General features: G+C 40.0%; 1 protein-coding gene and 1 pseudogene across 1 annotated transcript; one reads left to right on the top strand and one right to left on the bottom strand.

Moving 5' to 3' along the window:
* Positions 1-544: 544 nt before the first annotated feature.
* Positions 545-7,680, top strand: LOC131409016 (E3 ubiquitin-protein ligase TRIM21-like). Its single transcript, XM_058546229.1, is given in 7 exon segments — positions 545-614; positions 1,748-2,203; positions 2,702-2,797; positions 3,906-4,136; positions 6,006-6,028; positions 6,720-6,820; positions 7,112-7,680. Coding segments are annotated over 6 exon segments (1,428 nt in total). The 5' UTR covers positions 545-614; positions 1,748-1,795.
* Positions 7,681-11,037: 3,357 nt separating this feature from the next.
* Positions 11,038-27,266, bottom strand: part of LOC131408698 (olfactory receptor 52B4-like) — a 52,948-nt pseudogene continuing 36,719 nt past the window's right edge.

The raw sequence follows: 27,266 nt of genomic DNA, 5'->3' as shown, positions 1-27,266 counted from the left end.
ACAGTTGGTACTCAATAAATGTCACTTCCCTTCTTACCAGCTCACTGGTGTGATACCTGCCTTGGGGTCATGCGGAATAAATCTCTCACTCCCTCATGTTAAAAGAAAATCAAGTCTGCTGAAAAGGAGCTGTTTGTGGAAGTAGGAAGCAGATGGTGGCATGTGAGGGAGAACTCCAGGCACCTTTTCCTCCACCCAAACCTCCTTAAGAGCAGCTCCCACAGGCGGGCACAGCATATAGGTGTGGGGTGAGGACGAGCGTCAAAGAGCATGACTGCTCCATCTAGTAGATACGATATTTTATTGTATTAGATAATGAGGACACGGGGAGGGAGTGCAAAGCAGGGACGAAATGCTGCAGAGCTGTCACTCAGTCCCAGCCTCCAGGAAACCCTAGCCTGGGGCATCAGAAGCTTCTGACTCCTGCTGCCCCTCAACTCCTCCTTGTCGCCCCCCACTTCACCCCTCTCTCCCTTGCCGCCTTCAGTTTTTCTTCCTCCCATTGCTCCTCCTACTCTACCCCCCCTCAGCCCCCTTCCTTTCAGACTTGCCTCAGACAGGAAATCGAAAGTGCAATAGAGAGATGGCTGCCAGCTACTGAGTCCCCTGAAAAGGTAAGTGAACCTGGCTAGACCGAGCTCCCTCAGACCTCCCTGGGGCACCTTTCTCCCCTGCCCCAGATCTGAAGAGCCCCTTCCAACCAGTCCCACCCCTAGAGCCTTCAGTCTCAGTTTTCCCTTCTCCACAGCAGGGCTCGCTCACTCCAAGCCCAGCAGTTCTTCCTGCGCTGGCGGGTCTGCCTGGGAGGAGGAGGCTCGGCTGTGAAGGGGACTTCCAAAGTCACCTGGGAAGAGCTAGGGCTTCCCTGCTGCTGGCGGCACGTGAGCTGGGAAGAGGGTCCCGGTGAAGCTGAGAGAACCAGGACTGTGACCTAGCTCAGAGCGTGGTCCAGGGGAGCACAGTGTGGGGTAGGTCTGCAGTCCTTGAGACTCTCATCCCCAAAAGTTCCCCTCTGGAGGTGAGAGAGGCAGGGTTGTCTAAGATGTTGGAAATGTATGGGTCTCTGCCCTGGAGGAAATGAAGACAGGTACCAGGTTGGGAGTAGCTGAGAGAAGAGCCCAGGGAGTGCTCTACCACATGTTCCTGTGTGTATATATACATATACAAATATGTATATATACATGCACATACATATACACACACACCTACATATACACAGATACACGTACAGCTATACACATATACAGTCATGTGCACCATAACAACGTTTTGCTCAATGACGGACCGAATATAAGACAGTAGTCCCATAAGATTAGTACCATATAGCCTAGGTGTGTAGTACGCTATCCTATCCAGGTTTGTGTAAGCAAACCTAAAATCACACAGGAAAGAAATAGCCTAAGAACGCATTACTTAGAATATATCCCCAGAATAAGCGACACACAACGTATATTTATAAGAATATATAAAATATAAATGTTCTTCTGCATATATTCATGTAACATATACAACACCTGTAATTGTGGCAAAGATTAAGGAAGATGTATGCAAAGCATGTAGCACCTTCTCTGGCACATAGAAGGTGCATAATAAATGGTCGCTATTGTTGTGATTAACTTCACAGCAAAATGGAGGACTGTTTTCAGCCCCTCCAGTTCACTCACCCTCACGCTTTCCTTTGAATTGTTTTGTTTTTCTCACACAACCCTTCTTGTCTTCTCCTTTCCATTTTTCCTCTCCCCACTAGGCCACCGTATGATTTCCACAGTGCTGCTTTAATAGGAACATTACCGCTATGGCCTCAGCAATGTCCTTGGCAAAGATGTGGGAGGAGGTGACATGCCCTGTCTGCCTGGATCCCATAGTGGAGCCTGTGAGCATTGAATGTGGCCACAGCTTCTGCAAAGAATGCATCTCTGAGGTTGGGAAGGATGGGGATACCATCTGTCCTCTGTGCCAGCACAACTTCATGCTCAGCAACCTCCGGCCCAATCAGCAGCTAGCCAACATGGTGGACCACCTTAGACAAATCAGCCAGCATGCCAAGAAGGGCACACAGGAGGAGCGGTGTGGGGTACATGGAAAGAAACTTCACCTGTACTGTGAGGAGGATCAGAAGGCCCTTTGCTTGGTGTGTTCCCAGTCCCGGAAACACCGTGACCACCCCATGGTCCCTATTGAGGAGGCTGCTCAGGGGTACCAGGTGAGCCCTTAATATAGCGGCATGAACAGGTAGAAAGGAGATGGGACCCTGATAAGTGCATTGTTCCCCAGACCTGGGGATGGGAGAGAGTCACCTGTGGAGTTGAGGGGTTGGAGAAAGGAAGGGTGCCTCCCGCTTCCATGTCTAATTTAAGGGAAGAAGTGCAAGCTCAGCACAACCTTCTCTGTCTCCAGGAACAGGGGACGTGCTCTGGGAAAATGATGCAAGGATCATGTTTCCTTGTGGCCTCCTGGTTAATTAGGAATGAGTAGTACCCTCACCCCTGCCACCTCACCAGTGTGGCTCTATTTTGTAAGAAACATCAGGCTTTATCCAAAATCTTCCCATCCACAGAATGCCTGCCTCAATCAGGTTCTTGTCCTCCCTGCTTCTCTGCACTCAGGCTTTTCTAAGAACCAGTATGATCTTCCCCCACCTCATGTCTGCCTGCCCTACTTCTTGGTCTGGGTGGCGTTAACCTGCTATCTTTCTCTGCAGGAGAAGCTCCAGCTGGCATTAGGGAAATTGAGAAAAGATCAGGAGTTGGCTGAGAAGTTGGAAGCGGATGTTGCAATGAAGAGAGAAGACTGGAAGGCAAGGATCACGTCCCAAAGGGAATCCTAGATCAGAAGCCTGGGGAGGGACCAGGGTCCTGGACTCAAGAAAGCCATAAGTATAGCTCTGCCTGTCTGAGGAGTGATAGAGTCGGAATATCTCACTCTGCAAGAACCAGCCATCCTTGTCTTCTGATAGAGGGAATGAAAATGTTGTAGCTCAAAGAGAGCTCCCAATCAGACTCAGAGATGGAAAGTCTTAGGAGAAGGTGCTATGGGAGAAGCCACACACTAAAGCTCCCGCTCCTTAAGCCCAGTCTTAGGGGATGACAGCACCAGTGCCTTGCTTCTGGGACAGAGGTATCCCAGGAGAGATGTCCAATGGCTAGGCCTGATGGGAAATGACAACGGCTGTGAGCAACAGACTTAAGGGAACCGCCAAGGCCTGAGGTAGGAAAACCAGTCTCCAGGTGGTTACTTGATTGTGTCCAGATCACTGGTCCAAAGTAGAATGCAGAACTAACGCTTGTTCCTCACTGGTGATTTGGAGGTGGGGGAGGTCAGGGATTGGAGAGGAGTGGAAGGAGTGCATGGCCAGTAGATCCCATAAGACGAACATTTGTGACTGGAGAAGGGTGAGTCAGGCTGTGGCAGCCAAAGGGGTCATCCTGCATCATTGGGCAACCCCCAACTCACTAGCAGGAGAGGGCAAGGAAAGAATATCCCCAGACTCCTTTCCTCAGGACTTAGGAACAGATTTGTGAGCCTGTCTTTGTGAGGTGGTTGGGGGTGGGAACAGGTGTTACTCTCTCAGTAACTCACTGAGATGAAGACAGTGGGGCACATCTGGGTAGAAACTGGCTTTTGAAAGAGGTTGAGGAAGGTCTCTGATACCATAGGCTGATGCAGCTGTGGTTGTAGGGCAGCTACAGTGTGCCCCCCACCAATCCCATTCCCCTCTTAGTCCCAGAAGTCTCACCCACCTACCTCCCCAGCAAATTGTGTGTATGTGTGTCTCTGTGTGTGTTTATTCCAGAGAGAGCAAGAGTGGTGAGTCTACAGGGAATAGAAATAGGTGTGGACACCTGCATTCCTGAGCTTGGCAGATTTTGATAAAAACCATGTCTCTCTTTCCATTGACACCAAAGAGGAAGGTTGAGACACAAAAATTGCGGATTCGAGCGGAGTTTATGCAGCAGAAAATCTTCCTGGTTGAAGAGGAACACAGGCAACTGCAGGAGCTGGAGAATGAAGAGGGGAAACAGCTGAAAATCCTGGAGGAGACGGAGGCCGAGCTGACCCAGCAGAGCCAGGCCCTGCAGGAGCTGATCTCAGAGCTGGAGAGGACGACTCAGGGCTCAGCGCTGGAGCTGCTGCAGGTGAGACCTGGGGACAGGCCTCCTTCTGAGATTCAAGGAGTAACTGAAAAAAGCCAGAGCTCTCTGGGGCTACCATCAGAGCAAACAGAAACCCCGTCTGAATTTTCTTAAATAAAACAACCTGGAATTCAGACCCACGAGTGGTTTGCATTCAAGGCACAGTAAGGCACAGATTTAGGAAGGAATATTCCATGCACTAATTAAAAGAAATGGACATCCCTGGTAGTGCCTGCTCCAACACATACAAGGTTCATGACCTTGAGAAAGTTCTTTAATCTTTCTATCAGGTTTCTCAAATGTTAAATGGATAGTATAATATTACATATCTCAAAGGATTTTTGTGAGGATTAAATGAGAGAATCCACGAAGACTCTTAGGTGAGAGTTGGGCCATGGTAAGGTTTTCATGAATATAATGTAACTAAAAACACTGAACTGAAAATTAAGAGAGAGTAGCCCAGCCCCAGCCCTGCCACCAATTCTCTCCTTAATGCTGGGTTAAGTCATTTTCCTCTCCTAGAACTAATTTCTCCATTTGTGAAACAATGAGGAGACAATAGGATAAATAACAAGGGTTCCCCACACTTTAGACATAAATGTGTCATTTTTACAATTTCTGCTAGTTTGTGAACTACCCAAATGACTTTAGCGTGTTCTTTTTCTTTAAATTGTCTCCCTCTTTTATCTGAATAAATTTAGTTTAAAAGGAAATTTGTCCTAAGCAATAGTAGCCAAGAAATTGTGTTGATATGTTAGTGACATTTTTTCCTAATTTATTTCATGACAATAATAATAATAACTGCAAATGCTTAAATAGCACACATTACATGCCAGGCATTCAATCTCTCGTCACAATGCAGTGGGTGGGTACCACTATTGTCCCTAATTCATACGAGAGAAAACCAAGCAGCAGAGATGTTGAGACTTGAGAGACTAAAGCTAAGTAACTTGACCAAGTTCACCCAAATAGTAAGAGGTAGAGCTAAGATTAAAATAGTACGTAACTATTTTTATAAATTCATTGATGTATGTTCTACTTGAAGTCACCTCACATCTGCCCATGATATGTCTGCCTCACTTGGGGAAACTATGGACTAGATGGCCTCCAAGTCCCCTCTGCTGTAACGTTCTATGGTTCTCCATTTCCCACCCCTTTTCACTGTCTCCCAGTCAGATGTGGTCATGAAGCCATTTCTTTCTGGTTTGTGCAAAGCTGACTAGATTGACTTGACAGGCTATCTCCTTCCCATTAACTAAATCTTGTTTCTGCCCAACATGGAGTCGAGCTTTTTAAGGTACTTTTGACAGGGCCTAGGAGTCTGCCAGTTCCTAGGTGAGGGCTCCCAACTCCTGCAGCGGAATACCCTCAAATTATTTGATTTCACATACATGAGGGAGCAACATCAACTACAGCACAGGACAGAGCTTCAACTAACCAGTCTTTCCTCCCCGGACCACTCAAGCCCACAAATGAAAGAGAGCTGTTTCTGTGCATCCTGACTTAGCCATTCTTTCCCTGTGACTGTCTCTGGGCCTCACCAGGCAGGGCTATTTTCCCTTTCCCCTTTCCTCCCCCACCTCTCTCCAACAATCTGGTCTTTCTATTTTGTTTTCTGAGTCAGAGTTCTTAACTTAATCACCCTTCCCCTGCTTTAAGTCACACCCATGCTGGGTCTCTGGTTACCCCACAAGCATCCACACATTCCTTCTGCTCCAAGTTGGTCAGAATGTCTTTTGGGCCTTGGCCCAGAGGAAGCGGGTAGAGCAGTGTCCTACGGACCTCAGGGTGGCATCACATCACCCACAGGACTGAAGTCTCAATGGTAAACCAGTGACCCCAGAACTTACTTTCTGTCTCTTTTCTCCTCAGGAGGTGGACAGTGTCCTGGAAAGGTAAGGAGGGGTTTTCTTGTTAGAGGAGGTGAAACAGGAAGCATGCGTACCTGTCAAAAAGGTTATTGAGTCTGAAAAACATGCACTGATGTTTTCCCAATACTTCTCCTTATTCTCAAAGACCCAATCCTCCATAAAATGTTTTCTGGTCTCAGAAGGCTAATTGATGAACACCTCTGTTGGTGAGTTGCCCAAAGTAATTGAACTGGAACATCTTCACAAAGTGAAGCTCTGAAAAATAGGCAAATTCTGGGAAGTTCTGAGTCTACAGCCTGCTGGGACTCCTTCTTTAAAAAGACTTTAACCAGTGACAAACCTCCCAGAAAGAGTCCTGAGTAAGACTCATGACATGGGCAAGGCTCCTTGAGTTACCTTAAGGAAGTGATTCAGCCTATGTCAGACGCTTTGCCTGTAAAATGAAACAGAAAATGCTTGTGTGGTGACCTCGGGCTTGGAGAGGAGATATAGAGTATCCACATGCTGCAGAGGCCCATGTAGCCAGGAAGGCCTGGATAGGAACTAAATCCTACCTCCTTTTGCCTCCCTCCACCAGGGATCCTAACATAGGAGGCGTTTGTAAATTTGCATTGAATTAAATTATCAGTCATCCGCAAGGGAGGCTATAGTGTTAGGGTTCAGGGAGGATGGGGTAGGAGTTGGGGATGGGGTCTCTAACTCTATTTTCCCCCAGGAGTGAGTCCTGGAACCTGAAAAACCTGAACATTGTCTCCCCACACCTGCGGAGTGTATGCCGTGTGCCAGGGCTGAAGAGGATGCTGAGGATGTATGGAGGTAATGCGAGTGCCAGGGGGTGCCACAGGCCTGCTGGGGAGCAAACAGGGATAGCTAGGGTGCAGAGTATGTCCCAGGGTCCAGAAGGGATGGCAGGTTGGAATAGGTGGGGCAGGGATGGAGATAGGGAAAGCGGTTCCGTCAAACGTTAGGGGAAGGGCAGAAGCTGGGTGGGGGGTCATTTCCTCACACAGCGAGGCTCAGGGTCACCCCTCATCCCCATACCCCCACAGGCACAGGGTTACTGACTCTTCACACTCTCCCGGCCTGACTGTGGTCCTCTCTCTGCAGTTCACATCACTCTGGATCCACAGACAGCCAATCCATGGCTCATCCTTTCAGAAGACAGGAGACAAGTGAGGCTTGGAACCACCCGACAGAAAGTGCCTGAAAATGAGGAGAGATTTAATGTTTATCCCATGGTCCTGGGTGCCCAGCACTTCAACTCTGGAAAACATTACTGGGAGGTAGATGTGACGGGAAAGGAGGCCTGGTACCTGGGGGTTTGTAGAGACTCGGTGAAGAGGAAGGGGTGTTTTAGTATCCGTCCCAAGAATGGCTTCTGGATAATTTGGCAGTTTAACAAACAAAAATATATGGCTGGCACCTGCCCTGAGACTCCCCTCCACCTTGAGGTGCCTCCATGCCAAGTTGGGATCTTCCTGGACTGTGAGGCCAGCACTGTCTCCTTCTATAACATCACTGACCATGGCTCTCTCATCTACACCTTCTCTGAATGTGCCTTCGCTGGACCTCTGCGGCCCTCCTTCCATCCTGGTTTCAAAGACAGTGAAAAGAACATGGCCCCTCTGACCCTCTGTCCACTAAGGATAGGATGGTAGGGATCCACTGACTTTTGATGGCTCTCTCTGGATACCGACACCCTCTCTGCTGGTACAGCTTGTCAGCCACTGACACTGCCTCATTTTCCCATGTGTTCTGAACCATCTTTGTCTCTCCAGAGGTGTTGGGTACCAGCAAGCACACCTGGCAAGGAGGTCACTGAAAGTCTATGTCAAATGACCTCAACATCAATATTCTTGCCCTAGATGGCTTTATGATTCCCTCCATGAAACAAACTACTTACCTTTGGCCCAGACTCATCCGGATCAACTAAAACATTTTTCTACGTTCTTTATTTGATGCAAGGTTTGTTTTCTCCTCTCCTTCACTAGGCCTGTGGTCAGATCTCTATCATATATCTTGCAATGTTTGCAAAAGCGCTTCCTAAAGAACTTGGGCCTCTATCTTTCCCATTCAATTCTAGTTCTTGTGCACATCTAGGAGTATCTTTCCAGCATATGCACATCTTATCATAAGTGGCTCCACACTGCCTATAGAAAAATAGCCATACTTTTTAAATAAAGGTGAATTATGCATGCCTTAGATCACCATGTTAAGTATCTAGCCTACTGTGCCTCCCCCACTGCCACCATTATCTCCCAACCACATCCTGTTGATAATGGAGTTGGTTAAAGAGCATATCAATCTAAATGGTGTGATGGTTTTCTGATGTGTCACCCTGGCTAGGCTATAAGCCCCCAGTTTTTCAATCAAACTCTAATCTAGATGTTTCCATGAAGGTATTCTGTAGACATTATTGAAGTCCATAATCATTTGACTTTAAGTAAGGAAGACTGAATTAGGCCCACCCAGCTTATCTAGGACAATCCACTGAAAGGCCATAAAAGCAGAACTGAGGCCTCCACCTATGAATAGCACCCTCAGCTCCTGCCCAAGAGTTCCAGCTTGCCCTTCCTGATGGCCTGCCTCAGATTTAGGATTTGCCTTGCCATCCCCCACAATTGTGTAACCTAATTCCTTGCAATAAATCTCTTAATATTTATCTCCTACTTCTTCTGCTTCTCCAGTTGAACCTGATTGATATGAAGGCCAGGAGTAAGGTAACAGCATCACCTAGTGACAGCAAACACCTTCTTGAGTTTAAGCTTTTAAGGCTGGAACAATGAAGCTCTACACCTGAGCCAATAGGAGGCTGTGAGAGAGCCATATCCTTCCAGGAACCCTGATTCCTTATCTAAAATAGGATCTTCGGTTTCCCTTAGCATATCCACTAAATATTTCATGAGAAATTTAGATACTGTACAAAGATGTCAGTGACCTTGAAAAGAGTTTATTGATAAAAGTTGTCTCTAGTTCGTCTAGAAATGAGTAATGGTCTCTCTTAACACTGGACAGAAAGAGGGTACTTTGAAGGAAGAATAAAAAGAACAGAATCCTCTGGCAAACTGACAACATTACAGAGCTAAATCAATATAAGTTGTCAAAGTCCACCAGTGACTTTGTGATAAACTGGAGGAAGAATATGGAGTAGAACTCAGTCCTATATGAACAGGGATGTCCTGGGGAATGGGGTTGGATTCTGCATGTCAAGATCATGGAGAAATATTTTTAGAAAGAAGGGTAAATAATAAATTCATTTTTCTGCTTCTCTGTGTGTCTGCCTTGTGGTTGACCAATGTAAATGATGGTTTGTTCCCTTCAATTGATATACTGATGGGAGGAAACTACTATAATGATATAAACTTAAATACTCTTACTTCTCAAAATCTGAATACCTTGGCATGTGGGGCTACCCTGATACTTGGAGATGTACATTACATAGATGACGTACTACTATCCCTTTGGACTCCACCAAAAGAAATTAAGTAGTAGAGATTTCATAGTATCTCAACTTTTATCCCCACCAATAATTACTAACAAGTGATTTAGGCACATCACTGCATGTCACACAAAGATTTTCCTGAGCAGGGCTGGCCTGGTTGCCTTGGTTGAGTTCAGCGCACTCCACTTCGGCAGCCCAGTTTGGCTCCCTTGCGCAGACCTAAACCACTCAGCAGAAGCCATGCTGTTGTGGCGACCCACATACAAAATAAAGGAAGATTGGCAACAGATGTTAGCTCAGTGAAGCTACCTCCAGGAAAAAAAAATTCTCCTGAGAAATGAGGGAAGATTCTACCAGCACTAATTCCAATTTTGATTAATATATCCTTTAAAATGCAAAAAAGACCTGTTGACTTTTGTGATATTTGATTCCACAACTTCTTTTGAATTAGAAGAGGCAGAAATGAATACACCAAAATGTTAAAGATAAGCTAAGGCAAAAAGAAGTTAGATTGATTCACTGCTTACTTTGTGATGCATTTTCAAGATCCTGCTTATACTTTATATTTTTTCTATCACAGCTGTATGATACAGGTATAATCAAGAAGTATAAAGATTATGCTCCCCCTCCCTTTTTATATTTTAACATTTTTTAGCTTTATTGTGATATAATTGACAAATAAAAATTGTATATATTTAAGGTGTATTCTTAAATGTACATGTAACTTTGTGAAATGATTACCACAATCAAGCTAATTAACACATCCATCACCTCACATAGTTACCTTTTGTGTGTGTAGCGAGAACACTTAAGATCAACTCTCTTACCAAATTTCAAGTATACAATTCCGTATTAACTGGAGTCACTATGCTGTACATTAGATCCTCAAAACTGATTCATCTTATAACTGAAAGTTTGTACCCTTCAACCAACATCTCCCTATTTCCCCCACCACTGTGGCCCTGGCAACCACCATTCTATTTTACTTCTATGAGTTCGACTTCTTTAGAGTCCACATATAAGAGAGATCATACAATATTTGTCTTTCTGTGTCTGGCTTATTTCACTTAGTATAATATCTCCCAGGTTAATCCATGTTGTCACAAAAGGCAAGATTTCCTTCTTTTAATGGTCAAATAATATCCCGTTGTATATATGTACCACATTGTCTTTTTTTTCCCCTCCAGCTTTATTGAGATATAACTTACATATAACATTTTATAAGTTTAAGATGTACAACATAATGATTTGATATACATATATATTGCAAAACAATCACCACGATAAGGTTAGTTAACACATCCATCACCTCACACAGTAATATTTGTGTGTGTGGTGAGAAATTTTAAGATCCACTCTCTTAGCAACTTTCAAATATAAAATACAGTATTATTCACTATAGTCATCATGCTGTGCATTACATGCCCAGAAATTGTTCCTCTTATAACTAGAAGCTTGTACTCTTTGACCACCTTCACACATTTCCCCCACCTCCCACCCCACACCTCTGGCAACCACCAATCTATTCTAAGAGTTCAGTTTTTTTAGATTCCACATCAAGTGAGATCATTTATCTTTCACAGTATTTATCTTTCTGTGTCTGATTTATTTCACTTAACATAATGCCCTCAAGCTTCATCCATGTTGTCACAAATGGCAGGATTTCTTTCTTTTTTATGGCTAAATAGCATTCCATTATATATATCACATTTTCTTTATCCATTCATCTGTCAATGAACATGTAAGTTGTTTCCAAGTCTTGGGTTTTGTGAATAATGCTGCAATGAACATGGGGGTGTAGAAATCACTTCAAGATAGTTATTTCATTTCCTTCAGATATATACCCAAAAATGAGATTGCTGGATCATATGGTAGTTCTGTTTTTAACTTTTTGAAGAAACTCAAGACTATTTTCCATAGTCACTTCACCAATTTACGTTCCCACCGATAGTGCAGAAGGATTCCTGTCTCCACATCCTTGCCAGCACTTGTTATCTCTTGTCTTTTGGATAATAGACATTCTAATAGATGTGAGGTGATATCTCATTGTGGTTTTGATTTGCATTTCCTAGATAATTAGTGATGATGAGAACCTTTTCATGTACCAGTTGGCCATTTGTATGTCTGTTTTGAAAAATGTCTCTTCATGTCCTTTGCCCATTTTTTAATCAGGTTATTTGTTTTTTTGCTATTGAGTTGTATGGGTTCCTTATACATTTTTTATATTAACCCCTTACCAGATATATGATTTGCAAGTATTTTCTCCCATTCCATATGTTACCTTTTCATTTTTTGGTGATATCCTTTTCTGTGCAGAAGCTTTTTAGTTTGATGTAGTCTCACTTGTTTATTTTGCTTTTGTCGCCTGTGCTTTTGGTGTGATACCAAAAAAATTATGGCCAAGACCAATGTCATGGACCTTTTACCTATGTTCTTCTAGGAATTTTATGGTTTTAGGTTTTACATTTATGTCTTTAATTCATTTCAAGTAAATTTTTGTATATGGTGTAAGCTAAGGGTCCAATTTCATTACTTTGCATGAGGACATCCAGATTATCTAACATCATTTATTTAAGAGACTATCCATCCCTCATTGTATATTCTTTGACACCCTTGTCAAAGATTAGTCGACCTTATATGCATGGGTTTATTTCTGTCCTTTATTCTGTTCCCTTGGTTCCATTGCTAATTCAAAATAAGAGGTTTTTTCACTCTCAAGTGTATACATGAGTAACAATATATATTCTGTCCAGATGTTTTCACTGCAGTGTCCTAAAAAGTTCATTGTAAGAAACAATTCTCATTGTTCAATATGATTTAGTTTGGTTTTATATCCTTATTTTTCTGGGACCCTAGACATGTGATGAGAAGAATCTCTAGAAGAATAAGTTAATTCCCTAAGGTCAAACACATCATTTTTGGTGAAGCCAGGATTCAGATCTGATTCTGATCCAAAAGCTCATACTCTTTTCTAAATACTACCCTTCTCAAGGTAACATGGCATCTATCTTTCAAAGTCATGGCAAATGACTTTTTTCGCAGTTAGCAGACCCCTTAGTACATAGGTCTCTATAAAGTAGGCAAAGAAAATGTGAGAGCCTCTGTTGGTTAACATACCACCTGATCAGTCACACAACCTCAGCAGTGTTTCCACTGTGAAAACAAAGTACTGACCACATGCTCTCGAATCTGCCTGGTCTTGACACCATAAATGATGGGGTTCAGCATGGGAGGGGCTAACATGAAGACATTGGCCAGCAGAATGTGAGTATGGAGAGGAACATGATGCCCAAACTGCTGGGTAATTATCATAAAAATATCAGGCAAGTAGGACATGAAAATGAATCCAAGCTGGAAGCCACATGTGCCCAGAGCCTTTTGCCGAACACCTTGAGAGGGAAGGCAGAAGACTACATTGAGGATGAGGGTGTAGGAAACCAAGATGAGAAAGGCATCTGGAACTACAGCAGAGAGGACAGGCAAGCCATACCAGACATTGACATGAATATCAGCACAAGCAAACTTGGCAACAGCCATGTGCTCACAGTAGGTATGTGGTAGCACATTGCTATGGCAGAAAGGCAGTCTCTCCACCAAGAACACATCAGGAAGTATCACAGAGAAGATTCTCAGGACCATAGCTAGGCCAACTCTCATGATTACTGCATGACAGAGCACTGTGTTATAGCACAGTGGGTCACAGATGGCCACATAGCGGTCAAATGCCATGGCCAACAGAATCCCTGATTCAGCATTGAAGGTGGCATGGATGAAGAAGATTTGGGTGACACAGCCATCAAGGAAGATCTCCCCAGCATGGAACAAGAATATGGCCAGGGCTTTGGGCACTGTGGTAGTGGAGAGATGAGGTCAGCCACAGCCAGCGTGCAGAGGAAGAGGTACCTGGGTTCATGGAGGCTGTGTTCAGTGATGATGGTGAAGACAAGGAGCCTATTCCCAAGGACAGCAACAAGGCAGGAAATAAAGAAGGGGAGAGAGATCCATGTGTGCTGGTCTTCCAGGCCAGGGGTGCCCAGAAGAATGAAGAGGGAGTGCCTGGTACTAGTGTGGTTGGGGATTGCCATGCCCAGGACAAATCACCTGGGTGTTGGTGTATAGGATTTGGCAATCACCTCTTCTGTCTTCCCCAGAAGGTGAATAGGGTTGGAGTAGGGGAAGTGGGAACAGATCATTTTTCACTGGATGAACAGTGGAAAGCGTCCTGGTCAGGAAGTCGGGAAACGTGGGTTAGAATTTCTTTCCATCCTATTCATTTGCTATGTGATCTCGGTAAAATTTTTCCTCTAAAGAAAGAACCATATCATACAATGCTGTAATTCTTGCTTCAATTGTCACTCTTAAAAACTCAAAGTGAGAAACATAATATGTTTATCCACAACTATCATTTCCATTGTTCTTTCTTCATTCCTGATGTTCCAAGTTTCCTTCTTTTATCATTTTCTTCTGTTGTTAACTACTTTTTTTAGCCATTTTTAGGTAGGCCATCTGGCAGCAAATTCTCCTAGTTTTCCTTCACCTGGAAATGTCTTCATTTCACCTTCATTCCTGTAGGAAACTTTCCACTGGAAAAATGTGATGCTACTTCCTTCTGGCCTCCATGGTTTCTGTTAAGAAATCCACCCATCTGAATCATTGTTCCCTAATAAATGCGTTGTTTCTCTTGCTCCTTTCAAGATTTTTTTTCTTTAGTTTTGAGAAGTTAGATTATGATATGTGTTGGTGTGGATTTCCATTGGTTTATACTCTTTTGAATGATTCAGCTTCTTGAATCTGTAGATTTGTCTTTTACCAAATTTAAGAAGATTTCAGCCATTGTTTCCTTGAATAATTTTCAATTTCCGCACTCTCCCTCCTCTCCTTCCTGCACTCCAATGATATGACTGTTAAGTTATTTGTTATTGTGCAACAGGTCCCTGAGGCTAGGTTCATTTTTCATTCAATCTACTCTCTGTTACTCCTTTCTTCAGTTGGGTGATTTCTATTGCTCTGTCTTCAAGTTCACTATTCTTTCCTCTGTCATCTCCATTCTTTTATTGAGCCCATCAGTAATTATTTTATTGTATTTTTCAGTTCTATTTTCCTATTCTATTGTATTTTTCATTTCTATTTGGCTCTTCTTTTTACCTCCTTAATCCTTCCTGAGAATTTCTGTTTCTTCATCTGTTTCAAGTATATTCATAATTACTGTTGAAGCATTTTTATGATGGCTGCCTTAAAATTCTTGTCAAATAATTCATCTTCTGTATCATCTCATTGTTGGCATCTGTTGTTTTTCTCATCCTAGTTGAAATTTTCCTGGTTCTTCATAAGATACATGATTTTCACTGTTTCCTGGACATTTTGTGTATTATGTTATCAGACTCTGGATCTAATTTTCATCTTCTATTTTAGCCGAATTCTGATGACAGCTCACTGGCACAGGAAGGAGGTGCCACCTTGTTATTACTAGATGAGAGTGGAAATCCAGGCTCTCCATTCATCTTCTGATGACACTGTGGGGAGGGCAAGTCATCTTCTTACTGCTGGGCAGGGGTGGAGAACCAAGCTCCCCACTTAGGTTCTGTTCATGGGGTGAGGGAGTCATGGGCCATGATTTTTGTCTTTGACATTTGGCTGGTATAGGACAGTATTGTCAAAAACATTTCTGTCTTGCTAGGACACTCTTTTTAGAGAGAACATGTTCTTCTCAGAGTTTTGTTTGTTTGTTTACACTCATTGGTGATTCTGAGCTGAGGGCCTCTCCAGTGCCCAGCCTGGGAAATAAAGGAGGCAAAAATGAAACCCAGAGAACACATCATTATGTCATCACTCAAATCCCAAGGTCCCTAGCCAACTTCTCTCCAAGTTTCAGAGACTTCTTTATTTGTTTTATGTATTATATCCAGGATTTTTCAGCTGTACTTAGTGAGAAGAATAGAGAGAAATGAATCTACTCCATCTTATCTGGAACTGCAAGTCCCACTTTTCTTTTAATTTTGTTGTTTGATTTCTACTAATAAGTTTTGAGAGTTCTTCATGTATTCTGAGTATAACTCCTTTATCAACAATATGCTTTGCAAATATTCTTCCCAGTCTGTGGCTCATCTTTTTATTCTCTTAACAGCATATTTTAAACAGCACACATTTTAATTTGGATGAAGTCATTTTTTTGCCTACGTATATTTCTCTACTTAATGAGTTGAAATTTGTCTATTACATTGCCTTTGAACCTTTGACAAAAAATCATTTTTCCATATATATGTGTGTCTGTGTATGAACTCTATTCTGTTCCATTGATTTATTTACCTATCTTAAACCAATGACAAACTGTCTTGATTATTGTAGTTTTATACTAAGTCTTTAATCAGGTAGTGTTAGTCTTCTAAATTTATTCTTCTTTTTCAAATTTTGGCTATTATAGTTGCTGGGCTCTACCATACGAATTTTTGTATCATCTTCTGATTTTTAAGGCAAGTCTTACACGGTTGATTGAGATTGCATTGACTCTGTAGATCATTTTTGGGAGAAATGAGATCTGAATAATCTTGAGTCTTCCCACCTATGAACATAGCGTGTCTCTCCATTTACTTAAGTTTTCTTTAATGATCTCAGCAATGTTTTACAGTTTTCATTGTATATGTCTCTCGTTCTTGATATTGATATTTTGTGATTTCTCTCTGTTTTTCAGACAAATTTTGTCAGATTTATCTCTAAGTATTTAAAAATTTTGTGCAAATTTTCGTCTAAATGATATTGTTTCTTTAAGTTCAATCTCTGATTTTTTTCTAATGTCTAAAAGTACTATTGTGTTTTGTATACATATTGACCTTCTATCCTGCAGCCTCACAAAATTTACTTCTTAGTTCTAGTAGTTTCTCTCCTAAATTCCATCAAATTTTCTACATAGATTATCATATCTATGACAAATAGAGAGAAATATACTTCTTCGTTTCCAGTATGGAAGCCTTTTAGTTGTGCCTTGCCTTGTTGTATGGCTAGAACTTTTAGTGAAATGTTACGTAGAAGTGGTGAGAGCGTACGTGCTTAACTTGTTCATGAGCTCAGGGAAAAATTATTCAACCTTGCACCCTTAATTATGATGTTAACTGTAAGTTTTTTTAAATGTCTATAGTCAGGTCGGAAAAGTTCCCTTTCTTTCTAATTTGCCGAGAGTTTTTAACATGAATCGATGCTAGATTTTTGTCAAATGCTTTTTCTGTGTCAACTGAGATGAACATATGATTTTTCATTTTTATTTTGTCTTAATGTTGAGTTACACTGTTTATCAACTGTTAAACAAATCTCGGATTCCTGGGTTAAACTCCACTTACTCAAAAACATTTTTATATCAGTTAAATTTGATTTGCTAATATTATGTTTAGAATTTTTACATCTATGTTCATGAAAGTTACTGATATGTTTTTCTTTTCATGCACTATCTTTGTCTCATTTTGGTATCAGAGTAATTCTGGCTTCATAGAATGAAGGAGGAATTGTTCCTTCCTCTTCCATTTTCTGGAAGAGTTTGTGTAAAATGGGGATTATTTCTCCCTGAAACATTTGGTAGAATGCAGCAGTTAACAGATCTGTTTGGAATTTTCTCTGTAGGTAACTTTTTAAGTAAAAATTTAATTTATTTTAAAAAAAATGGGGATATTCAGAATATCTATTTCTTCCTGATTGAGTTTTAGTAATTTGTGTTTTTCAAGGAGTACATCCATTTCATCTAAGTTGTCAAATTTATTGGCATAAAATTGTTCACAAAAATCCTTATCATCTTTTTTTTTTTTTTTTTTTTTTGGCTAAGATTGGCCCTGAGCCAATATCTATGGCCAGTCTTCCACTATTTTGTGTGTGGCTCATGCCACGGCATGGCTACTGACAAATGGTGTAGGTCTGTGCCTGGAAAATGAATCCAGGCTGCCAGAGTGGAGCGTGCCATACCTAACCACTAGGCCACCATGCCTGCCTTGATCCTTTTTTAATATCTGTAGACTCTTTTGTGAGGTCACCTCTCTCATTGCTGATAGTGGTCATTTGTTTCTTCTCTCTATTTTTCCTAATCTGTCTAGCTAGATTATATCTCATTTTGGATGCTTTGTGCCTCTTGGGGGACATTTGGCAATGTCTAGAGACATTTTTGATTGTCATAACAAGGCAGGGTGTGAGAGATACTACTATCATCTAGTGAGTCGAAGAGAAAGATGCTACTAAATATCATGCAATATACAGGGAAGCCCCCCCAAACAATAAATTATCCATCCCAGGAGTCAATACGGCCAAGATTGAGAAATCCTGACCTAAAACTTTATTGATATTATTGATTTCTCAAATAACTAGCTTTGGGTTTCATTTATTTTTCTATATTATAGGATTCCATTTATATGAAATGTCCAGACAAGGCAAATCTATACAAATATAAAGTAGATTTGTAGTTGCATAGAGCTGAGATTGATACATGGATAGGCAGTTATATATAGCTAAAAGGCATGAGGTTTCTTTTTGTTTTTGTGAGGAAGATCAGCCCTGAGCTAACATCCATGCTAATCCTCCTCTTTTTGCTGAGGAAGACTGGTTCTGAGCTAAGATCTATTGCCAATCCTCCTCTTTTTTTTTTCCCCAAAGCCTCAGTAGATAGTTGTATGTCATAGTTGCACATCCTTCTAGTTGCTGTATGTGGGATGCGGCCTCAGCATGGCTGGAGAAGTGATGCATTGGTGCACACCCGGGATCCGAAACCGGGCTGCCAGTAGCGGAGCTCACGCACTCAACACCCAAGCCACAGGGCCAGCCCTGAGGTTTCTTTTTAAGGTGAGGAAAATGTTCCAAAGAGGATTATGGTTTTGACTACACATATCTGTAAATATAATAAAACCTATTTAATTGTACGTTTTAAATTGATGTATGTTATGTTAATTATATCTCCATAAAGCTGTTTTTAAAAGTAAGGAAACAATGACCAAAAATCTGATTGAAAAATGGGCAAAAGTCACAGATAGGCAATTCAGAAAAAATCATACAAAATTGACATAAAACATATGATTAGACATTATGCCTTCAGTTTCCTCAAAATGATCTCTCTCCAAATGCTCTCTTATCATTCACTTGGCTAGGTTAAGCTTCTTTAAATGGCTTCTGGTCTCCAAAAGGGCAAAAATGGGAGCTGCAAAGCCTCTTAAAGCATATGACCTGAAATTCACACATCATTTTAACCTAATTCTATTAGCAAAGAATGTCATATGATCAACAAAGATTCAAGAGGATGGGTAATAGACTGCATCTCATAGTCAGGGAAAAGATATGTTTTCAGCACATGCAAGACTCATTGGCAGCCATTGGTAGGAGGCTCTCAAATATAACAAGAAGCAGCTCAGAATCAAAGTAGTCAAATCTGTACGCAAATAAGACAGGTGGTTACTACCACAAATGCACGGAGGATCCATTCATCAAATACCATGAAGAACTATAATAACACAGCAGAACAGAAAGAGAATGACAACTCTCCTGAAACCAAACTGGAAGTCACAGATGATTACGACCTGACAAAGAATTCAAAATAGCTGTCATAAAGAAACTCAATGAGTTACAAGAAAACTTAGAAAGACAGTTCAATGAGCTCAGGAATAAAATTAATGAACAGAAGGAGTATGTAACCAAAAAGATGGAAACTCTTAAAAAAAAACAAATTCTGGAGATGTAGAACACAATGAGATGAAAAATAACGTAGAAAACATTACAACTAGGGTGGAACATATGGAGGAGAGAATTAGTGAGCTTGAAGATAGGAATCTAGAAATGATTTGGGTGGAGGAGGAGAGAACCATGATTTTTAAAAAATGAGAAAGTCTTCAAGAAATATCCAAACCAATCAGGAAAAGTAACATAAGGATAATAGGTATACCAGAAGGAGAAGAGAGGGAGAAAGGATCAGAGAGCTTATTCAAAGAAATGATAGATGAGAACATCCCAAACCTGAGGAAGGAACTATACATATAATTACATGAAGCCAATAGAACTCCTAAGTACATCAATGCAAAAAGACTTTCTCCAAGGCATATAATTATAATTTTAAAACTGTCAAAAGTCAATGTCAAAGAAAAAATATTAAGGGCAGCAAGAGAGAAGAAAGTAACCTACAAAAGAACCCCAATGAGGCTTTCAGCAGATTTCTCAGCATAAACTTTACAGGCTAGGACAAAGTGGAATGATATACTCCGAATACTGAAAGACAAAAACTATCAACCAAGAATGCTCTATCCAGTAGAGTATTTATCCCTCAAACTATCCCTCAAACACAACAGAGATATAAAAGCTTTCCCAGACAAACAATAGCTGAGGGAGTTCATCGCCTCTAGACCTGACTTATAAAAAATGTTGAAAAGAGCCCTCCTATCTGAAACAAAATGACAAGGGTTTACAAAGCTTTGAATAAGGAGATAAATAGACAAACAGAGTCGGCAAAATGTGGCTCTATATCAGAATAAGTTAGTAAACACTTAATTATGACATAAGGATAAATGGAAAGAAGGCACCAAAAATAACTATAACCACTTCAATATGGTCATGAACTTACAACACAAAAAAGAATAATTTGTGACAACAAAAATAGAGAAGGGGAAGAGGAAAAGGATGGAACTTGCATAGGCTAAGGGAGATAAGAAGCTATCAGAAAAAAGATCTATCTCATCTATGAGAATATTTCATACAAACCTCATGGAAACCACAAAGCAAAAAAATGTGAGCATATCACAACTTATAAATAATGAGAAACCAGAAAAGCACCACAGAAAACCAACAAACTAAAATGGTAGACAGAACCACAAGGGAAAAGACACAACAGAAATTTAGAATAAGCAAAAAACAAAAGATAAAAAGGCAGTATTAAGCCCTTATATATCAATAATCACTCTAAATGTAAATGGATTGAATTCACCAATCAAAAGACACAGACTGGCTGAATGGATTAAGAAACAAGACCTAACAGTATGCTGCATCCAGGAAACACATCTCAGCTCTAAAGACAAATATAGGTTCAGAGTGAAGAGATGGAAGATGATACTCCATCAACCAAAAGAAAGTGGGTGTAGCTATACTTATATAACACAAAACAGACTTCAAGACAAAAAAGATAACAAGAGACAAAAATGGACATTATATAGTGATAAAAGGAATATTCCACCAAAAAGACATAACGCTTATTAATACATATGCACTGAACACAGGAGCACCAAAGTATATAAAGTAACTATTAATGGACCTAAAGGGAAAAATGGACAGCAACACAATAACAGTAGGGGACTTTAACACCCCAATTATGTCAATAGATAGATCATCCGGACAGAAATTCAACAAGGAAACAATGGCCTTAAATGAAATACTAGACCAGATGGACTTAATAGATAAATGTAGAACGTTCCACCCAAAAACAGGAGAATACATCTTCTCAAGTGCACGTGCAAAATCCTCAAAGATAGACCATATGTTGGGAAACAAAGCAAACCTCAATTAATTTAAGAAGATTGAAACTATATCGGGTATATTTTCTGACTACCATGGTATGAAGCTAGAAATCAACTCCAAAAAGAAAGCTGGAAAAGTCACCAATATGTGAAGCCTAAACAACAGGTTACTGAACAACAATCAGATCAATGAAGAAATCAAAGGAGAAATCAAAAAATACCTGGAGACAACTGAAAATGAAAACACAACATACCAGAACTTATGGGATGCAGCAAAAGAAGTACTAAGAGGGAAGTTTATAGTAATACAGGCCTATCTCAAGAAACAAAAATCTCAATTAAACAATCTTGCACTATACTTAAAAGAACTAGAGAGAGGAGAACAAGTCCAAAGTCAGTAGAAGGAAGGAAATAATAAAAATCAGAGCAGAAATAAGAGAAATGGAGACTAAAAGACAATAGAAAGGATCAATGAAAATAAGAGCTGGTTCTTTGACAAGATAAACCAAACTGACAAACCAATAGCCAGACTCACTAAGAAAAAAAGGGAAGACTCAAATAAATGAAATCAGAACTAAAAGCGGAGAAATTACAATGGACACCAAATACAGAGGATTATAAGAGTATACTGTGAAAAGCTATTCACCAACAAATTGGATAACCTAGAAGAAATGGATGAATTCTTAGAGTCATACAAACTTCCAAAACTGAATCAAGAAGAAATAGAGAATCTGGGGGTCAGCCCAGTGGCGTAGCAGTTAAGTTCATGTGCTCCACTTCAGTGGTCCAGGATTCTCTGGTTCAGATCCTGGGCGTGGACCTATGCACCACTCATCAAGCCATGCTGAGGCAGCATCCCTCATAGAGCAACTAGAAGGATTTACAACTATGACATACAACTGTCTACTGGGGCTTTGGGGAGAAAAAAGGGGAAAAGGAGGAAGATTGACAACAGACGTTAGCTCAGGGCCAATCTTCCTCAAAAAAACCATGGAGATTTTCATCAAAATCTCAGTAAAATCTGACTTTAAAAAAAAAGAAGAAGACATAGAGAATATGAATGGACAAATCACAAGTGAAGAGGTTGAAACAGTAATCAAAAATCTCCCCAAAAACAAAAGTCCAGGGATAGATGGCTTCTCTGGTGAATTCTACCAAATATTCAAAGATTTAATATCTACCCTTTCAAACTCTTCCAAATAATTGAAGAAGTCAAGACACTTCATAACTCATTTTATGAGGCCAACAATACCCTGACACCAAAACCAGACAATGACAACAAGTAGGGTTTATTCCAGGGATACAGGGATGGTTCAACATCCCCAAATCAATCAGTGTGATACACCACATTAACAAAATGAAGAATAAAAAGCACATGATCATCTCATAGACACAGAGAAAGCATTTGACAAGATCCAGCATTTATGATAAATACTCTGAAGAAAATGGGTATAGAAGGAAGGTACTGCAATATAACAAGGCCATCTATGATAAACCCTTAGCCAATATCATACTCAATGGTGAAAAACAGAAAGCTATTCTTCGGAGAACAGGAACAAGACAAGGATGCCCATTATTGCCACTCTTATTTAACATACTACTGGGAGTTTTAGCCAGAGCAATCAGGCAAGAAAAAGAAATAAAAAGAGTCCAAATTGGAAAGGAAGAAGTGAAACTCTCACTAGTTGCAGGTGGAATGATTTTGTATAGAGAAAACCTTAAAGAATCCACCAAAAAACTTTTAAAAATAATAAATGAATACAGTAAAGTTGCAGGTACAAAATCAATATACAAAAATCAGTTGTGTTTCTATACACTAACAACGAAGTAGCAGAAAGAGAAATTAAGAATACAATCCCATTTGCAATCACAACAAAAAGAATAAAATACCTAGGATTACACTTAACCAAAGATGTGAAAAACCTGTACACTGAAAACTATAAAACATTGTTGAAGGAAATAGAAAAAGACAAAAGAAGTGGAAAGATATTCCATGCTCTTGGCTTGGAAGAAGTAACACAGTTAAAATGTCCATACTTCCTAAAGCAATCTACAGATTCAATGCAATCATTATCAAAGTTCCAACGACATTTTTCACAGAAATAGAAGAAAGAATCCTAAAATTTGTATGGAACAATAAATGACCCTCAATAGCCAAAGGAATCCTGAGAAACAAAGAACAAAGCTGGAGGTATCATACTCCCTGAATTCAAAATATAACACAAAGGTATAGTAATGAAAACAGCATGGTACCGGCACAAAAACAGACACAAAGATCATTGGAATAGAATTGAGAGCCCAGAAATAAACCCACACATCTATGGACAGCTAATTTTAAACAAGGAAACCAAGAACATACAATGGAGAAAGGAAAGTGTCTTCAACAAACGGTGTTGGGAAAACTGGACAGCCACATGCAAAAGAATGAAAGTAGACCATTATCTTACACCATACACAAAAATTAACTCAAAGTGGATTAAAGACTTGAATATAGGACCTGAAACCATGAAAATTCTAGAAGAAAACATAGGCATTACGCTGTGTGACATCAGTCTTAGCAACATATTTTCCAGTACCATGTCTGACCGGACAATGGAAGCAATAGAAAACATAAACAAATGGGACTACGTCAGACTAAAAAGCTTCTGCATAGCAAAGGAAACCATCAACAAAATGAAAAGACAACCTAACGACTGGGAGAAGATATTTGCAAACCGTATATCTGCTAAGGGGTTAATATCCAAAACACATAAAAATCACACACATCTCAACAACAAAAAAACTAACAACTCAATTTAAAAAATGTTCAAAGATCTTAACAGATATTTCTTGAAAGAAGATATACAGATGGCCAACAGGCACATGAAAAGATGTTCAACATCACTAATTATCAGGGAAATGCAAATCAAAACTACAATGCGATATCACCTCATGCCCTCAGAATGGCTGTAATTAAAAAGACAGGAAATAATAAGAGATGGGGGAAAAGAGAACTATCATACACTGCTGGTGGGAGAGCAAACTGGATGCAGCCACTATAGAAAACAACCTGGAGATTCCTCAAAAAATTAAGACTAGAATTACCATACAATCCAGCTATTCTACTGCTTGGTATATATCCAAAGAACGTGAAAACAGGAATGTGTAAAGATACATACACCTCTATGTTCATTGTGGCAGCATTCACAATAGCCAAGACTTGGAAGCAACCTAGGTGCCCATCATGGGACAAATGGATAAAGAAGATGTGGTATTTATACGCAATGGAATACTACTCAGCCATAAATAAGGATGAAATCTGGCCATTTGTGACAACATGGATGGACCTTGAGGGTATTATGCTAAGTGAAATAAGTCAGACAGAGAAAGTCAAATACCACATGATCTCACGCGTAAATAGAAGATAAAAACAACAACAAACAATCACATAGACACAGAGATTGGATTGGTGGTTACCAGAGGGGAAGAGGGCAGGGAAGAGGGTGAAAGGGGTGATTAGGCAGATGTGTATGGTGATGGATTGTAATTAGTCTTTGGGTGGTGAACGTGATGTAATCTACACAGAAATAGAAGTATAATGACGTATACCCGAAATTTACATAATATTATAAACCAATGTTACAACAATAAAAAGAAAGAAACACCATTATATCCTCTACTTGTCTTTAGCTATACCTCATGTTGTTTTTGTATAGTAGCTCTAGGGTTTATCCTAGGTACTCCTAATTTATCACAATCTTCCTTGGATTAATGTTTACCATTTCACATAAAGTATAAGAACATTACAATAGTTAGATTCCATTTACTCTCCATCCTTTGTGCTATTTTAATACACATTTTAAATAAAATATACATATTTGTATCTACATATATTTCATATACATTATAAACCTCAAAAATAATTTTAATTTAAGCCATTTGAAAGAATTTAATAAAAGAAAAAGAATGTTGTTTTATGTGTATATTTACTATTTCCATTGTTCTTCTTCTTTCCTTCCAATAGATCCAGGTATCCATATAGTATTTCTCTTCAGCATTCTTGTAGTATAGGTTTGTTAGTAAGAAATTCTCTCAGCTTTTACCTGAAAATGCCCCTACTTAAACTCCATTTATGACAAAACTTTTTGCTAGCTATGGAACTCTAGATTCACAGGTTTATTTTTTCTTTTCATACTTTAAATATGTGGTTCCTTTGTTTTTTGACCTTATTTTTTTCTTAGGAAAGTCAATTATCATTCTTATCATTGTTCCCATACATGTAATGTATCCTTTTATAGGCTTCTGTTACATGTTTCTCTCTTTATATTTTGTTTTCACCAGTTTGACTTTGATGTGTCAATGTGTAATTTTCTTTGTATTCATTTTACTTGAGGTTCACGGAATTTCCTGAGTCAAGGGTTAATTTTGCAATTCTGTAACCAAATTTGGAAAATGTTTTCAATTAGTTCACCAAGAATTTTTCTGACCCATTCTCTTTCCTCTCCTTCTGGGACTCCAATCACATAGATGTTAGACTCCTTAATAGAGACGCACGTGGCACTCTATTCGTTTATTTTAACTCTTTTCTCTCTCTGCTTCTATCAGTTGGTTAATAGAATATTGGATAATTTCTATTGACTTGGTCTTCAGGTTCACTGGTCATTTCTTTTGCATTGTCCAATCTGATGTTATTCCCAACCATGATTTTACTTCAGATACTATATTTTCAGATCTAGAAATTGTATGATTCTTTTATTTAATTTCTAAATTTCTCCTTAAACCCTTACCCACTTATCCATCTTTTTCTGTAGATTCTTTAAACTACTTTTATAGTTATGTTAAAATATTTATCAGCTATTTCCAAAATGTGGGTTATCAGAAGTCTCTTTCTCTTGATTATTTTCTCTTGATTATGTTTTTGCAGTATGTATAGTAATTTTTCACTGGATACTGGACATTGTAAATGATGCATTGAAAAATCTCTGGATCCTGTTATTTTTCTTTGAGGAGATTTTAATTTCTGTCTAATAGGCCTGGTTAACTTATTGATGGGTCAATGATCTTGATCCTATGAGGTTTAACTTCAGGCTTTGTTAAGACTTTATTTCATTTTTACTCTTTGATTTGAAAAGTCTTTTCTCTGGAAACAATTTAGTCCATATAGCGAAACAGTAGCTTCAGGCCCACCTGTGAGCAATGTTTTCACTTACTGTCATTCCACATAGCATCATATCATTTTGTACAAAGCTCTGTCCATGGCAGGGTGAAATGACAGCCACCTGATGAAAGGTCAGAACTGCCTTCTCAGTTCTGGCAGTGGACATCCACTTGGCAGCTTAGACATCTCCTTTCTCTGAGGTTCCTAGAGATCCCTGCATCACTGTGCTGGAGTTCAACCCACCTTGATGGACCCCATTTTCCCCCTTTTTGCACACCTCTTGCTTTCTGACACTTCTTCAGGGTCCTAAGTTCATTTTCTTACAAAGTAATAATAAGAGTCAAAATTTAACACATTTGTCTTTTATAAATACTCTCTACACATATTTCTTACTTAATCCTCTAACCCTCTGGGGTATTTTCCCATTATCTGATGAGGAAATTGGGGTGCAGAGAGCCTAAATAACTTCCCAAGGTCTTGAAACTAGGTGGTAGATCCAGGACTTAAATCCAAGCCAGCCTAAAACAAAGGCTATTCACTTAATTCCTTCATATAAGAAAAAGCAATTCTGGCACTTTGTGGTTATTAGATCCTTTGCCCCAAAGAAAATTTAAAGGCCAGTTTTTCTGTCCCCTCCCTCCAACCCTATCTCCCTCTAAAGCAGATGCAGAGGTTTGAGACAGGACTCTGGTCACCCACTAAAAGGAGTAGCCCTCAGATCAATCCAGCCAGGCTCTCTGCTTCCATCACTCTGTCCAACTTTTCCACACAGATTGTGGCTCGTTCTCTGGATGCAATGGCCAAGTTACCTTCCACAGCCCACCCAGCCAAGACCCAAGAATGCAGCAGGGTCTGATACAAAGGAGGCTGCATCCTCCTCCCCCCATTCTAATGCTGTGGGGGTGAAAAGGGGTGCACCAAAATGTTGTGCCCCTGTCTTGGGGAAAAAGGGCAATACTATTGACCTCACAAGAGTGGTTGTGAACGTGAGAAAGACCATAAACTGTTTATCACATAGTAGGCATTTTTGTTAATGTAATTTAAAAAGAGACAGCCTAGGATTTCACATACATTATCTCTTGAAGTCTTCCTCCTTCCAAAGCCTACGAGAGGCATAATCCCCTTTCTGTAGGTGAGGCATAGGAGGATGAGAGGTGAGGAAACCTGTCAATGACAGAGTGAGTAGAAGACACTGGCTTGCAGCACCGTCCATTTGACCCCAAA

The sequence above is a fragment of the Diceros bicornis genome, chromosome 7 (assembly GCF_020826845.1).
Source record: "Diceros bicornis minor isolate mBicDic1 chromosome 7, mDicBic1.mat.cur, whole genome shotgun sequence".
In the NCBI taxonomy this organism is placed as follows: domain Eukaryota; kingdom Metazoa; phylum Chordata; class Mammalia; order Perissodactyla; family Rhinocerotidae; genus Diceros; species Diceros bicornis.
This window is presented reverse-complemented; position numbering and strand designations above follow the sequence as displayed.